The following is a 16,426-nucleotide window of genomic DNA, read 5'->3' as shown; positions in this document are numbered from 1 at the left end:
GTGATTTTTAGAACGTGTTTTCAAGAAAACATGAAATGTATTTCAAAATAAACTTTGAAGAACATAAATTGTGAAATGAACTTTTTGAAAACTTTCTAAAACACAAACGTATACATAGATATCATAGCGTCTGTGTTATGATAGTATGTTAGTAGATAATAATATTGTAATGTTATTAAGTTAATATATAAAATAAATTTATATTTATTAAAAATAAAATAAAATTAATAGAAAAATTAATTGTTGATGAATAAAAAAAACAATTTTATAAAAATAAGTAAAACCGTTAATTTATAAAAATTTAATAAATAATTATACTGTAAAGAATATAATTGACACTATAAATTGTGAACACAAAAAAGAAAATCCTCTTTATATATTGTTATAGATGTATGATAAATTATAGAACCAACCTTTTAGAAGAAACTTTCCTAAACATATGAGTTCCAAAATGGTTTTCTAAAACAAAATTTTTTGATCGAGTTTCTCAAAATTTATAATAATATATAAAGAAAATTTATCTTTTGTATTCACATCTCATAATACCAATTATACCATTTACAATATGATTATTTATTAATTTTTTTAAAATTAACAGTTACTTCTACCTATTTTCTATAAAACTATTTATCTTCTTTTTTTATTCACCAGCAATTACTCTCTATATTCATTTCATTTATTTTATATATTAACTTAATAACATTACATTATTATCACTTATTAATATAATATCATTTATATTTAAAAAATACATAACCACATGCACTACAATGTATATAATAATTTTCAGAACAACTTTTTTTTTTCCTCCTCTCAAATAATGCTACTACAATGAAACCGAAGGTGCAATTTAGAAGTAACGACAACAATAGAGGTGACATGATGCAACAAGCACAATGTTTTTATTTTCTGAAATGAATGGTAGGTGCAAAAAGAAAAAAACATATTGAACATAAGTAAGAATATAGGCAAGCCTGTTAAAATTTTGCTTTACGCACATCCCTATTTATTTCTTGCATTCCCCTTTTTTTAAAATTGAAATTTGTTTTCTACTTCTCACAATAAAAAATGAAAACTTAATTTTATCTACTTTAAAATTTTATCTTATTATATTTTTAATTTATATGTTCTATTTTAAAAGTATGCTTACATAAATTTATATTTTTTATCAATTAAATATTCCTAGTTCTTAAATTTTGAAATGAATTAAAATTAATTCATATCTTAAATTTTAGTACATTTTTATCATAAACTTTACGATAGAATGAATATAACTTTTTAAATTCAGTCATGTTAACACTTTAAACACGACTTGTTTGACAAAAAAAAAAAGTAACCCAACTAATTAAAAGGACAATATCTATTTTATTTTTGAGACCAAATCGTTGAAAGAAGAAAATTTCCACTTTTATATCAAATCGGCACTAAAATCATATTTAATATTTTTTTAATTAATTAAATTAAGACTAAAATAATTTTTAACATTTTTGAATTAATTAAATTAAGAATACTCGTAATATAGGAAAAACAGTTGTTAGTTTACGATCATTAGAAGGAGTATGTTACTTGTCTTCCCCCGTTACAGGGAAACGAGTTGCTACGACGCCGTTCTGTGTTTTCTCCCTCCCCGGTCAAGCCAAGCGTAGCGGTGTTGTTTTCTTGGTTCAGAATCGGAAATCAGAAATCAGAAATCAGAAATTGGAAGCGGAAGAAGAGAAGAATAGTATTGGTGACGCAAAAGATAAGGGAAGATGAGTAGGAACGATTCCAAGTACTTCTCCACCACCAAGAAGGGTGAAATCCCTGAGCTCAAAGAAGAGCTCAATTCTCAGTACAAGGTTCCTTTCGATTTCATCGTTCCCCTTTCCGTTTCTACTTCCATTTCATTGTCGTTTCTGGATCTGATTTCAATCTTCGCCGCGCAATTTCACGCGTCTCGATTATGACTTGACAATTTATACAAATATTGATAGGCTAATCACTCTCTCGATTTCTCTTTTGAACATTCACTCGATGATCTATGGCAACGAAGCATCAATTCATTGGAAGTTGAAGTTTAGGACTGCAGTATACATATAGGGATTGAAAAAAATTAGACAATTTTTTTTTTTTGGGAATTCGCTTGTTAGCACATGTGATGACATCAACAATAACCAAGCCTTATTTTTCTAGGTGGGATTTCTGTTGGCTACATGGGTTAAAGGATGTCGCAAAGTTCTATCATGAATCTTGTTTATCGAAAACTTGTTGACCATTTAATCCTTCACCGTGGCTTTGCTTTTGAATATACTTTTCTCGGCCTTCCTCTACCTCTTGCCATAGGACCATTCTTTATTTGATATGCTCTTCTTACTAGGACTTCTACTTGTCTTCTTCTCGCATGCCCAACCACCTAAGGCCAAGTTGTACCAATTGTATGTGATTGGTGCTACCTCAACCTTTTTTCTACAGCATTAATTCCTAAATCCTATCTTGTTTAGTGTGTTTGGAACAGTCTTTACGACACGCTAATATCCACATTTTCATGTTGAATCAGATGTCGGAGTTATACCGAATGGCCTGTAGACGCCAAAATTTGTTTCATGATGAGTTAGTACTACTAGACACGCACTTAATATTAACACTTGTTTAATGCATCATTTTTATCTTTGCTGCATTCTCCTGTCATATTTTACTTTTCCCTTTTGTTTATGCAGCTCAATATTTGACCACCTATGAGGCAATTTAGATATATTGTTACACGCGTGTCTCTTCTGTAATTTTTTATTTTCTTCAATTTAAGCAGTGATCGCGTGTGGTGATCAGTTATCAGCATTTCAAATTCTCACGCATATTTTCTTGGACTCTTTGTCTTACCTCTTTACTAAGACCTCTTGTATTGATGTGCCAGACATAATAAATGTGAAAAGTATGTGGAATGTGAAGCTTTTGTTTTTTTTTTTTTTCGTGTTTTGCAGGACAAAAGAAAAGATGCTGTCAAAAAAGTTATTGCAGCAATGACTGTTGGGAAGGATGTCTCATCATTGTTCACTGATGTAGTGAATTGCATGCAAACAGAAAATTTGGAGCTCAAAAAGTTAGTGTACTTATATCTGATAAATTATGCAAAGAGCCAGCCTGACCTAGCAATACTTGCTGTGAATACATTTGTTAAGGTAAAAACTGAAATAACTGCAATTTCCTCATGCTTTGTTGTTTATTACTTATTTTGTTACCCTTCGCTATTGTTTATTTCTTGGCATTTTGGGGTTTCTTGACTATATGTTCCTGCTCGCCCCACCATTGTTATACCAATTTTTTATTATCCCACTTTTTGAAATTCTTCCCAAATCCATATACAATGCTGTTGAGGGTGTTGGTTTACCCAGGAAATGAGTATCTGAAAGGATAGCTTACTATTATATTGTAATATTTGTAGTCTTGAATCTGATTCATTTTTCTCTCCTGTCATTTATAAATACTGGCAGGATTCACAAGATCCAAATCCTTTGATACGTGCCTTAGCTGTACGTACAATGGGCTGCATTCGTGTTGATAAAATTACTGAATATCTGTGTGATCCCCTTCAAAGATGCCTGAAGGTAGGTACACAGCACAGTTACAACTTATATATATATATATATATATATATATATATATATATTGTTAAATTTTAAACACAACATTGCCAAAGTTTGTTTTTATTTTTCTTTTTTGGTCGTTTTTGTAACTGATATTTTGTATGATATTTTGACAGGATGACGATCCATATGTTCGTAAGACAGCAGCTATTTGTGTTGCCAAACTTTATGACATAAATGCAGAGTTAGTTGAGGACAGGGGTTTTTTGGAGTCTCTGAAGGATTTGATATCTGATAATAATCCAATGGTTGTTGCTAATGCTGTGGCAGCACTTGCTGAAATTCAGGAAAACAATAGTAGACCTATTTTTGAGATTTCCAGTCACACTCTGTCAAAGCTCCTCACAGCTTTAAATGAATGTACTGAGTAAGTTTGTTGTATATTTGCTAACACAAATAAAACTGGAAACAATACTGAATCCTGTTTTAACAAAATTCCCTTCCTTTATGATTGTTCATGTGGTAATTATTTTATTTGTCATCTTGGTATTTTGTCGTTGATCTATGATCACATATTGGTTAACATGACGTTACTTTTTCTTAACGCGCCAGATGGGGTCAAGTTTTCATATTGGATGCTCTTTCTAGATACAAGGCAGCTGATGCTCGTGAGGCTGAGAATATAGTAGAAAGAGTTACTCCTCGTCTACAACATGCCAATTGTGCAGTTGTTCTGTCCGCTGTTAAGGTGATTTTTTCCTTTTATACCTTTTTACTTTACCTCACGACTTTGTTGATAATGTTGTATTGGTTTACTAACTACTAATATTGACCATTAGATGATCCTTCTGCAAATGGAGCTCATCACCAGCACTGATGTGGTTCGGAATCTGTGCAAAAAAATGGCCCCTCCTCTTGTGACATTACTCTCTGCAGAACCTGAGATACAATATGTAGCATTGCGGAATATCAATCTTATAGTACAAAGAAGACCGACAATTCTTGCTCATGAAATTAAGGTAGTGATTTGAATATTGTATTATGAACTTGTTGGTGCCATAAAACCCTTGGGCGTTCTTGAAGAACTTTTCTATTACTTTTGGGAAGATGGGTTGCTTATGGAGTTTATATTCTATCCGCAGGTGTTTTTCTGCAAGTACAATGATCCCATCTATGTAAAAATGGAAAAGTTAGAAATTATGATCAAACTTGCTTCAGACCGAAATATAGACCAGGTATTGCTTGCATGTATTGTTAGTTCCTATTTTCCTCCCCATTCCAAATTTATTTCATGGTTGGAGTTAATTTCTGTTGTAGTGAGCATTTTGTATTTTTGTAACCAGTTGTCCTTTCATATGGATGAGACTCACACTATGAGCCATTGAACAATTTTATACTTTATATCTTTAGATGATATGTTATGTTGGTAGTTTATTCATGTGAACAGAATATCTTCTTTTATTGAAAAAGCAATTTGACCTGTAATCTTTCACATGTATGAGATTCACTTATGTGCATTTGGTGCATTGCTTCATTACCACTTAGTTGAGCCAATCTAGCTGAATATGTTAAGTTATGTTTGTTTGTCATACTGTTTGCAGGTTTTGTTAGAATTTAAGGAGTATGCTACTGAAGTTGATGTGGATTTTGTAAGAAAAGCTGTTCGAGCAATTGGTCGCTGTGCCATCAAATTGGAGAGAGCAGCTGAAAGATGTATTAGTGTTTTGCTTGAGTTGATCAAGATAAAAGTAAATTACGTGGTTCAAGAGGCAATCATTGTTATCAAAGATATATTTAGAAGATATCCCAACACGTAATGTTATGATATATATTTATTATATGCATTTAGTTTTTGGGTAGGAGATAATACATTCAGAGATTACATCTCATCTCACTCTAAAACTTCGATTGAATATTTGTACTGCTTTGTAGTTATGAGTCCATAATTGCAACACTTTGCGAGAGCTTAGACACCTTGGATGAGCCAGAAGCAAAGGTACATTTTTTCAAGGTCCTTTGTTACTGTCATTATGCACTAGCATGTCTGCTTATCCATTCAAACCTTTTCCTGAGCCGATAGGCATCAATGATCTGGATAATTGGTGAATATGCGGAAAGAATTGACAACGCAGATGAACTTCTTGAAAGTTTCTTGGAAAGTTTCCCGGAAGAACCTGCACAAGTCCAACTACAGTTGCTGACTGCTACTGTCAAACTTTTCCTAAAGAAGCCTACTGAGGGCCCCCAGCAGATGATTCAGGTCGTACCTCAAGATGCTTGTTTTATTCATATAGATATGATTAACATGCCATGCTACTATACAAAATGGTTTGATATTTCATGTTGGACTAATGTATGCAAATATATTCTTCTCCTTGTATTGAGTGACATCATAAGCAATGTCTAATTTTAATATCAATTGTCAGATATAATAAATAATTGTGTGTATTCCTTGCCTTTAGCACCGTTTTATTTTTCTACTACAATGTTCAAGCACGAATCTGTGTTATAGTATTATTTTGTAAATGTTTACTGATGGATAACTTCTCTTTAATTTCTACATTATTTTTAATTCCTTGATCAGATCCCACATTAGCTTAGTATTTTTGGCAAATTAACCCACATTATATGACTTGTGCTAGCCTTGTTAGTTAGCTTTTGGGTTTGAGATATGGCTAATTAATTCTCAATTCTAACAAGACATTAACGGGCCCACTACCCCTTATAATGGACTTGGAGCAACCTTCCCCTTGCATTTGGGGTTTAGGTCCACTCTATTCTCAATTAAAAAAATCCGTGAAAAGAGAATTCCTTGTGTTATTAAAGAATGCAGATTTGAGATTATTTTTGGAATATTTCAAAATTTATTGCTTTTAGAAGATATATCTGAAAATCTATCTTTAGCTGTCTTCTTAAGACTAAAAAACCCTCCCTCTTGTATTGTTTCATCTTTCCCAGCGCAACAGTTTTTAATCAAGTACTTCAGACTTGTATGCTAAGTTTCATTCAATTCTGTATCTCTACAGGTTGTTTTGAACAATGCCACTGTGGAGACAGATAATCCTGATTTGCGAGATCGTGCATACATATATTGGCGTCTCCTTTCTACTGATCCTGAGGTTTCATTTCTTGCACTTGAATCCGAACTTGTTTGTTTGCAGTGATGTATAATGATTTAGCTGCATATTCAGTATAGTCACCTGAATCATTAACTATTTATGGCGGACTGCTACGTTTGTGCTATCTCTAACCAAATTGAAATAGTGTTTTTTACACCTTTTCTTAATTTCTTTGGACTATTATGGAGCTGTACGTTTGATGCATCTAATATGTTTTCTTCAGGCTGCTAAGGATGTTGTGTTAGCTGAGAAGCCTGTGATAACTGATGATTCAAACCAACTAGAACCTTCTCTACTTGATGAGCTTCTTGCTAACATTGCTACACTATCCTCTGTTTACCACAAGCCTCCAGATGTTTTTGTAACTCGTGTACTCTCTTCAGCTCAGAGAACAGAAGACGAAGACTATGTCGAGGGAGGTGAAACAGGGTTTGCTGAGTCACATGCAAATCCTGCTAATGGTCCTGCATCACCACCTACTGGCAGGCAATTAGCACCTGCATCTGCAACAGGTGCACCAACCACACCTCCATCTGTTGCACCTCTTCCAGATTTACTTGGCGATTTGATTGGCATGGATAATTCTATTGTTCCCGTTGATCAGCCAGCTACTCCTTCTGGGTGAGTGCATCTGGTCTGATCAATTCTGTATTTTACACGCATTGCATATAATTTGTTTTATGATTAACAGAATGGCACTTTTCGTATAGAAATTGTGATTAATGATAAACTATGTTTTTCTGATATAATAAACATTACAAATTTCTTATATTGCAACGTGTGTTCAACCAGTCATCAAGATCCTGAAAAGTTTATGACACCTTCATTAGCTCTGCTTGTGGAATCTTACCTAATTCGATATCATGCCTTGGGTGCAGGCCTCCACTACCTATTTTACTGCCTGCTTCAACTGGTCAGGGGTTACAAATTAGTGCCCAGCTGACTAGACAAGATGGTCAAATATTTTATAGTTTGTTGTTTGAGAACAACAGTCAGGTTGCTCTTGATGGCTTCATGATTCAATTTAACAAGAACACATTTGGTCTTGCAGCCGCTGGACCCCTGCAGGTTTGTTATTTTCATATTTGGCTTTTATTTCAACATCTGTCGAGCTATGTTTTAATAGATTACCCTTTTGTTCAGGTTCCACAGCTGCAACCTGGAATGTCAGCTAGGACACACCTCCCTATGGTTACATTCCAGAACATGTCGCAAGGTCCTCCTAGCTCACTTTTACAGGTTGCTGTAAAAAACAATCAACAACCTGTGTGGTATTTCAATGATAAATTCTCGTTACATGTATTCTTTACCGAGGATGGTAGAATGGAACGTTCAAGTTTTCTAGAGGTATGTCTTTCTCCCATTTGTTTGATCCTGTGACATAACTGCAATAGATTTGCAATTCATAAATTTTCAATTTGTATTGCATAGTTTCATGGACTCGGTCAGTTTAGTCATCTATGTTACACAGAATTTGTGAAACCTTAATTAACTTTGTCAGTTTTGTTATTAATGCATAAAAATGGAGGATCTGATTGTTTACTCTGCTGCAGACATGGAGGTCCCTTCCTGATTCAAACGAGGTTTCCAAGGACTTCCCAGCCATTGTGATTGGCAGTGCAGAGGCAACTCTGGAACGACTGGCTGCGTCAAACATGTTCTTTATTGCAAAGCGCAAGAATGCTAACCAGGACGTGTTTTACTTCTCAGCTAAACTCCCTAGAGGGGTACCATTCTTAATTGAACTTACCACAGTGATTGGAAACCCTGGCGTCAAATGTGCAATCAAATCTCCAAGCCCTGAAATGTCACCACTTTTCTTTGAAGCCCTTGAGACTCTTCTCATGGGTTAATGGGTTTTAAATTTTGCCTTTTCTTTTAGTTTTTGTTTATATATTGTTTTTTGTTAGCATATTTGATATACAGGTGTGGTATATCTCTTATCTGGAAAGAAAAATTCCACTGACTCTTTTTGTCGTCCTGGCTGTATTTCACTACTGCCATTTTTGCCCTAATTAGCACCATGGATGCAGTTGTGCTCTTTTGGACCCTTTTATTCTTCAACGGCTTGTAGTATTGCGTTCTTTGTAAAGTGATTAACTTTCTCATGCTTTTAGCCTTTTTCTAGGGATTTCCATTTTTTACATTTTCATTGGAGATACGAGCATTAAACAGGGAGGGGCAGTGGTGGATGTGAAAATCAAACCAATGCCATCACACCTTAATGTTGAAAGTAGACTTCTGGCAATTAAGCCATATTTATTCTAGAGATTGATTGATTCGGGTTTTACTTAACAGTTGTACTAGTAATAATCTCTACCATTGTGTGCATTCTATGTATGAATTACTAAGGATTATGTTATTCAACTACATATTATAATTTCATACTATTTTAATTAATTACATTAAAATTGTATTAAAATTTAATGACCAAATGATTCATATTTTAGTATATTTTAAAAATATTAACTGTTTGTTTGTATTTATTTTGTATATGGATTCATCTAAAAGAAAGTCTCAATTAAATTGAGTGAAATATCTACAAAGGGCGTGAGAAGACATTATTTATTGAAGGAATTATTAGCATTATTTGTTTTGATCTGCTAAGTAATTTTGTTTCATATTTGGAAGATTTATTTTAAAAGCAAGAATGAGTTAAATAGAATTACAGAAATGAAATATGTACAAAGGGCGTGAGAAGACATTGATTGAAATCATCTCATTTTAATTAAAGATGGCAATGAAAATAATATCTATCGCTAATAGATGCAGCATGCACATCTACTTCTACTTAGACCATGCAACTGCATCGATCTCAGCTTGTGCACTCCGATATAACTCAAGCCTCTTTGCAAGAGCACTTCGTCTTTCCATTATTGCAGGATCCTCATTCAGCAATGAGGACAAACGCTTGGGCTGCAAACAGAATTAATTTAATTTATTAGGAAAAGAAAATCAGCCAAATATAAAAAAAAAAAATGTTGATAAAATGCCTAAAAACATACAACACAGATTAATTCTCACCTCAAATTTGCCTAGTTCAGTGAAGAAGTGATCGAGAAGGCCCCGTTTGGCTTCCCGCACTTGACAATAGACAATTGACTTGGGAATTGAATGCCGAAGACTTGCACAGACCATATTGACATAAGACAGAACATTGGTTCCTGATAAATTATGATTGTTAGTAATTCAATTATTGACAGTACGAAAATGCATTTTGTAAAACTTACCAATTCGCCTAAGATATGAATCGTTATATCTATCAAAAATTGAATGTGTGGGATTGCCACCCTTGTCAACATCTTGAGGAATCTTTCGGAAGAAATCAACCGTCAAATAGCCACACTCCATATCAACTAGCTGTAGCGCTGCTTTTTTGCTTTCCTCCCTAGTTTTTTCTAATGAATCGATGGCTGCATTCCCAACTTCAACACGTAGACCAGGATATTGCTTTAAGTCCTGTGAGTTAATAAGTTTAGCTAGGGCAGTGATCATAACGCCGGAAAACATAGGATTAAAAGCAGAGAAGAACGATATTAATGCCCTAAGTGTATTAGAACACAAATTCAAAAAATAAATTCCAAGTTGTCAATATGAAATTATAAATTACATAAATTTAGCCATCAACCTAGACCATTATCATACATATTGTTTTCCGATTCTGCACAAATAAATCCAAATATGAATCTATGTCCCACGTTGAATAGAAACGAAAAAGCGGAGCATCATATATAAAAATGAAGATCCATAAACTCATTGTCTTAAAGGTTTTGGATTGAGAGGGATGTCAATCTTTTATGTGGTTGGACTTAGGTATCATTGGTGTTGTATCTCCCCAATGAACCTCTCCCCTCCTTAGAAAGTAAAATGACGGTACGAGAAGAGGTACTCAAGGGGAGATTGTTGAAAATCCAAGTGTGGGTCTAAGTTCCATTGGAGAAATGAAAAAGTGGAACATCATATAAGAATGAAGACTCATAAACTCATTGCCTTAAAATTTTTTGGTTGAGAGTGGTGTCAATGTCTTATGTGGACGAACACAGGTCTCATTAGTGTTGTATCTCCCCAATGAACCTCCTCCCTCCTTAGACCTAGCAGAAAGGAACCAGATCATTGACACCAAAGTGCCCAATTGTTGCCTTTTACTTTGAAATTTTCAATACTATCAATCAAAGTCACAACCCATACAAAATCTTCAGAACCAAAGATGACATGTTACTTCTCATAGTAAAACTAGAATAGGATTATATTCTTAGAAAAAAATCAGACAATGTACTTACAAGCATTTCCTATTACATTGACAAGTGGAGCTAATAATTAGTCTTTGATGGAAGTGTTAGTCTTTCGGCTATACACCTCTTTAGTTTCCAGCAGCTTTACGTAGTTCAAATATAAAGGTTAAAGTTTAATCTATTGACAGAAACTAGGTAAGGCATATATGAACATTTTATTTCCTTAACCGCGACGAGGATCAAAGCAATTGAACTTAAACACAACAGCAGAAGAGAAAGCGCAAAATTTCTGTGTGACCAGGAACGTACCAGAGTCTCGCTAATAGCTTTGTGAACTAAATCTTTTAATAGGGAGTGAACCTAGAAACACAAATCCGAATGACATTAATAAATATGAAAATTGAGACCAGTAAAATAAAATCACCGGATTAAATTTCAGTATGCTCATGACATGAGACCATACAAAATAAATTACCAAATTTGTGAATAAATTAACTATGACAAAAGTACATGACGAATAAAAATACCAAATTTGTAAATTTCCCTGTTTTAAAAGGCTACTTCTGATAAGGTCTTAATTGAGGCTAAGGTCTTTAAATCAGTAAGGAGGCCAATTTATCAGCTTGAACAATTTTCACCGTGTCCTTTCTACCACACAAGATGTCAAAAAAATGCTTTTGGGAACAACTAATAGAGAGGAGTGATAACCAAGTGACAAATTATTATTATTTGAAAACCATTTCCTGACGCTTCTGAAACATTTCTAGCTGGAGACCAAAACTGAACTCATAATTGTGAATAATATTAAGTAGCAATACTAAAGTAGTTCTTAAGTAATTTTGCTGTGTCATTTGCAAAACGAAAAAGACTAATTGCAACAGGATCACTGAAATGAGCTTTCTAACAATAATTTTCATATCATTTATGCATACCGCATCAACAGCTGCCTCAGCTGGACCCCTGATAGTAATTAGAGAAGATTCAATGAGATGGCGGTATCCTTGTTCTGGAGCTATCAGATGAGGTTGATACCCATCAGCCTCTGTAATACGTTTTCTTATATTTTCCATTGAAAGTTGTTTATCAAACTGCAGCCTTTTTAAAGCAGCAGGCAGCTGATTGTCAAAGACATTATAAATTCTATCACCTCCAGGTCGCCTGTAATGGATTAACAAATTATTGTTGTTAGTTGGAGAAAAGGAATGAAACGCAAGGATAATTAAGAAACAAAAGGGTTAAAGGCCGTGAATTATTTTAAAATAAATAAGAGTGCAAAAAGGTAATACGTACACGCCATCAAGATGTTCTTTGAATATTTGATCAAATGAGCGGCATATTTCCATGATAGAATACAGCTTTCCCTACATGTGATTTGCAATCAATCATTTGAAAATTCAGATATAGAATGTTACATTAGGATGAAAATATAAGGCCTTTTTCAACAGGGGACCATATAAAATAATCTTCAGAAATTTTAACTTAAAATTGGTTGTGATATGAAGAGTACAATTACCCCTTCATCAGCTGCAATAGGCTTTCCCAGACGACTCAGTTCAGCTTCAAGTTCAGCAATTGTTTTACTAATAAGAGACTGAATAGCAGGAATTTTGGACTTGATTACTGCCTCCAATTGCTGATATAAAAAAATTATGATTTAGTCATTGAAGCAAGTAAAATAAAATATTCCAAGTAGTATTAGTAATAATACCAATGTAAAATAAAAAGAAATAATATATATTTCATCCAATTAATGCTCTGTAAGGATATATTGTTATATCGGTTACCTTTGAAAGCATCTTTGCTAGATGCTCAGAACCCATTCTGTGAGCAAGGTGCTTATATTCAGGGGTATTAGAAAAATATTCACGTTCTCTACGTCTAGCAGCAATCATGTCAACGTTCTTATTAATATCAGCTTGCGATCTATTGACAACACCAACCCAGGGATATTTTAATCTATAAGCTCTCCCTTCCAACATCTGAAGAAGAAATATCCATAATAAAGATCAGTACAAAGTCAAGTGGCCAAGTGTTGCACTTGTGGAAGTGAAATAGGTGCCTGTTTTTCATGTCTATGTCATTAATTAGAAATAAGATAATTGAAGTAAGCTTAACTCTCGAGAAGAAAAAATGTCTTAAAACACAAAAAATCTTTCGCGGTGCCTTCCTTATCAATAATTAATAAGATCCTTGAAGTTTTATAACTAAAAATGATTGACTTACATCCACAGCATCAGTACCCTTGTCCATAAGATCAATCTTTGTCAAGACTCCAAATGTTCTTTCTCCTTAAAATTAAATCAACAACCATGTAATCAGAACATCTATAGACTATTTGCTTCAAGCTGTTCAAAACAATTGAATTGGTCATCCGTAAGAATCTGGATCGTATGTCCATTTTCTAACTCATTGAGTCTGGTGAACCAATGAACAACACTAAATTGCAAAACAAATAGTAATCAAGATTACAGAAAATAAAATGACTGAATTACCGGTGGGATCCACTTCACGGGATATTTTAATTGCATCGGATGTTGCAAGATCTTGATTGGCTGGTGTAATTGCCAAAATTATACAGTTTGGCTGCAGATTAACGTCAAATTCAGTATACCACATTTTGAAAAATGTAGAAACTTTTTTAAGTATGTTCCTCAAATTGAGAAATCTTTTTAACTAAATTGTGGCTAGCTGTTGGACAAACGACAAACTAAACAACATCAATATCATACAAGTTTGTTGGGAATAATCTAAGTGTGAATCAAAGTCTCACATTTGATAAAATAGACAAAGTTAAACACTATACAAGATGAAAGACCAATAACCCCATTGTCTTAAGGTTTTGAGAGTAAAAATGGTGTCAAATGTCTCATTATGTAAAACCAATGTCATATATATACATATATATATATATATATATATATATATATATATATATATATATATATAGAACCACAATCTATCAATGACTACAATCTCCATGTGATGAAATATAAACTCAATAGTGATATCAGAGTCACATTCGCTATCTTGCAAATTTGGTTCCAGCAGGGTCCTATTTCAGAAAGGACACTACCTTCTCAATGTAGGATCGAACCATATTCTCAATATCTTGGACTATGCTATCTGGTTGACCCTCTGTATTTTGAAAAAAAAAAAACATTTGTTAGCATGTCACTTTTCAATCTCCATAATAAAAATCTGACCATTCCCTAATTTCCACAGGGTTGTCACAAAACAATAAGGACAAAAAAGGCACGTCTAATATTGCTTACCTACAGCTACCTTTGTAAGGCCAGGAAGATCAATGAGTGTCAAGTTAACAACTGCACGTCCAAGGGATCACAGTAAGTTAAAAATTTAGATGAAAGAAAGCACGTGGAGTGCAACAAGAAGACAATTAAGAAAACAGAAATTCAAACATACCATTGGGAGAATATATACTAAGATGAATGGGGACACTTGAAATCTGTTTTGTTCGTCCAGTCTCCCTATCGGTTTCATCTTGAATTTCCTTTCTCACAGCAGCTGCAAAAGAACATAATCATCGAGAAATAAAAAAAGAAAAAAGAAAAAAAAGACACCAACTCACCAACGATAGCAAGTAATGAGCAATGACAAAGAAATAACAATTAGGACATAGTTAATAGTACCGAAATCGGTGAACCTCTTCCTTGGAAGGTGAAGAAATTCAGCATACTCTCTGCCACCCTCCTCAATCTTGTGAAGCTGCAAAACAAGGGGTCGCCGGGTAACAATTCCTGCACGTGTGTTGCATGCACCACATCACATGAATTTGCCAACACAAGATTTAACTAGAGTTTAATTAATTGGCGAATGTAGTTTGTTTTGGCATAGTTACCCGATCCACGAGGTAAGAAGTCCTTGCCAACGACACTTTCAAGCACTGAAGACTTTCCAGAGCTCTGAAAGAAACAACGGGTGAAAAAAAGAAAGAAAAAGAACTCAGATTAAAAGACATTATTAGCCAAAAATTATAATGAATTGAATTGAATTTGACATTTGAAAACCTGGCCACCGACGACGGCTATGGCGGGGAGAGAGTCCCAGAGAGTGGGCAACGCACTTGCTTCGCCATGATCGCCTAAAGCCGTGCAAGCCCTCTGGATTTTGTTCACCAAAGAAATTAGGTTATCCATTCACCGATTATTTGTGAATTTGTGATTATTGCACGTTCAGCGTTTTTCTTTCAGTTTCAGAGAGAGAGAGTTTGTCTTGTAAGAAGGAGTTTCTGTCTCGTTCAGTCGTATTCTTATAGCTTACTTCACTCAAGTCTTAAACTCGTGAGTTCTTCGTTTCTTTGCCGTTGGATATTGTTTACCGTTGGAACATTCTTTTGATAAATTGTGATTAACTAATTAATTAATAGATATTTAGATTTTTTTTTTTCTAACTTAATGTGCAAGTAATGTCAAATAAGTATTTATTAGTGAGTATGAGACCTTATTTATTATATTGACTGTAATATTTTTATATCTAATAAATGTTGGTGCGATGGTTTAAATTTGAATTCCCACTTTAAACTGTAGTGACGTGTGGTGTGGGTTCGTTTGGTTGATGGAAAGTGTACCGTTGGAGCTGCGAGAGTGTGGTCAGTTGCAGTTTTGTCTTACATTAATATTTTATAACGGATTAATCACTTTTTTTTTCAATTTTTTTTTTCAAACCTGGACGAAATATTATTCTTCACTATTTTGTTTTGAAAATTAATTTTGAGGAGAAAATTAAATATATATTTGTTTATGCTATTTTTTTAATTTTACTTGTTTTTCTAATTAATATGTCCATCTTTTAATTCAAGATGTTGGAATATTGTTGTCGGAACGTCACCCCTTTCTTCTCTTCTTTTCTCTGTTCTGAAGTTTTAACTCGAAGTTGTTCTGAAATAACCAAGTCCAAGAATTTCTCCAATTTAAGAGAATAGTCAAAAAGATTTAAACAAAACAAAATCTAATTCTAGACAGATAATAGATGTTTTAGTAAATATAAAAAGTACAAACAAAAGCATTTATTATATGCCTTTAAATTCATAGAATTAAAAGAATTCTAAACTATCCAAAAATAGAATCACATCTTAAAATACTTTGACAATATTAAAGAGAGAGAATGCTGACACTAACAAAAATTATATCGGGTGTTATTCAATTATAAATATTTCTAAATATTGATTTCTGCCAGCAAACTACAACTTCTATAACTTCTATAATTCAGAACGTACTTTTACGATCCACAGGATTTTATTTTTCATTTTATTTATCTGAGATAATTCTATAAGAGAGAAAAAAATGATAAATGATTGGTCGAGAGAGTTCATGCTAACATTATGCCAAGAGAATAGATCGTTGTAGAATGCATGTGTTCCAAATTTTGGAGTTAAGATTCCAAAACTATATTTGGTTGGTTGTATTAGAACTGTAATATTGATGTCTGCAAATTCATAGTTTCTGGAATCTCAATAATACGTTCATAAATTTCTCCTCACACAGTTTTTCTCGTT

The 16,426-nt window shown here is 33.6% G+C and overlaps 2 protein-coding genes across 3 annotated transcripts; one reads left to right on the top strand and one right to left on the bottom strand.

The window, feature by feature from the left end:
* The first annotated feature begins 1,751 nt into the window (after nt 1-1,751).
* On the top strand, nt 1,752-8,974 carry LOC114173345 (beta-adaptin-like protein C). The gene is made up of 15 exons (XM_028057666.1): nt 1,752-1,838; nt 2,958-3,155; nt 3,468-3,581; nt 3,737-3,987; nt 4,173-4,308; nt 4,400-4,579; nt 4,703-4,795; nt 5,162-5,373; nt 5,493-5,556; nt 5,641-5,820; nt 6,587-6,679; nt 6,903-7,300; nt 7,558-7,747; nt 7,823-8,026; nt 8,233-8,974. Exons 1-15 carry the CDS (start codon nt 1,752-1,754, stop codon nt 8,530-8,532), a joined length of 2,700 nt encoding a protein of 899 aa, XP_027913467.1. The 3' UTR covers nt 8,533-8,974.
* A 269-nt stretch (nt 8,975-9,243) lies between these two features.
* Nucleotides 9,244-15,185, bottom strand: LOC114168774 (dynamin-related protein 5A-like). Of its 2 annotated transcripts, XM_028053715.1 has the most exons (16): nt 14,940-15,183; nt 14,771-14,834; nt 14,562-14,669; nt 14,335-14,436; nt 14,184-14,234; nt 13,985-14,046; nt 13,404-13,494; nt 13,135-13,199; nt 12,696-12,890; nt 12,425-12,544; nt 12,202-12,272; nt 11,844-12,069; nt 11,221-11,271; nt 9,910-10,138; nt 9,704-9,843; nt 9,244-9,595 (listed from the first exon to the last, which is right to left on the bottom strand). In XM_028053715.1, the coding sequence occupies exons 1-16, from the start codon at nt 15,066-15,068 to the stop codon at nt 9,467-9,469; spliced, it is 1,833 nt and encodes a 610-aa protein (XP_027909516.1). In that variant the 5' UTR covers nt 15,069-15,183; the 3' UTR covers nt 9,244-9,466. The 2 variants fall into 2 exon arrangements, with proteins under 2 accessions (XP_027909516.1, XP_027909524.1); XM_028053723.1 differs by lacking the exon at nt 11,221-11,271 and having other exon boundaries at nt 14,940-15,185.
* Between the last annotated feature and the right edge of the window lie 1,241 nt (nt 15,186-16,426).

This window comes from Vigna unguiculata, chromosome 2 (assembly GCF_004118075.2).
Source record: "Vigna unguiculata cultivar IT97K-499-35 chromosome 2, ASM411807v1, whole genome shotgun sequence".
Taxonomy (NCBI): Eukaryota; Viridiplantae; Streptophyta; class Magnoliopsida; order Fabales; family Fabaceae; genus Vigna; species Vigna unguiculata.
The sequence above is the reverse complement of the archived record's forward strand: the minus strand, read 5'-3'. Positions and strand labels throughout refer to the sequence as shown.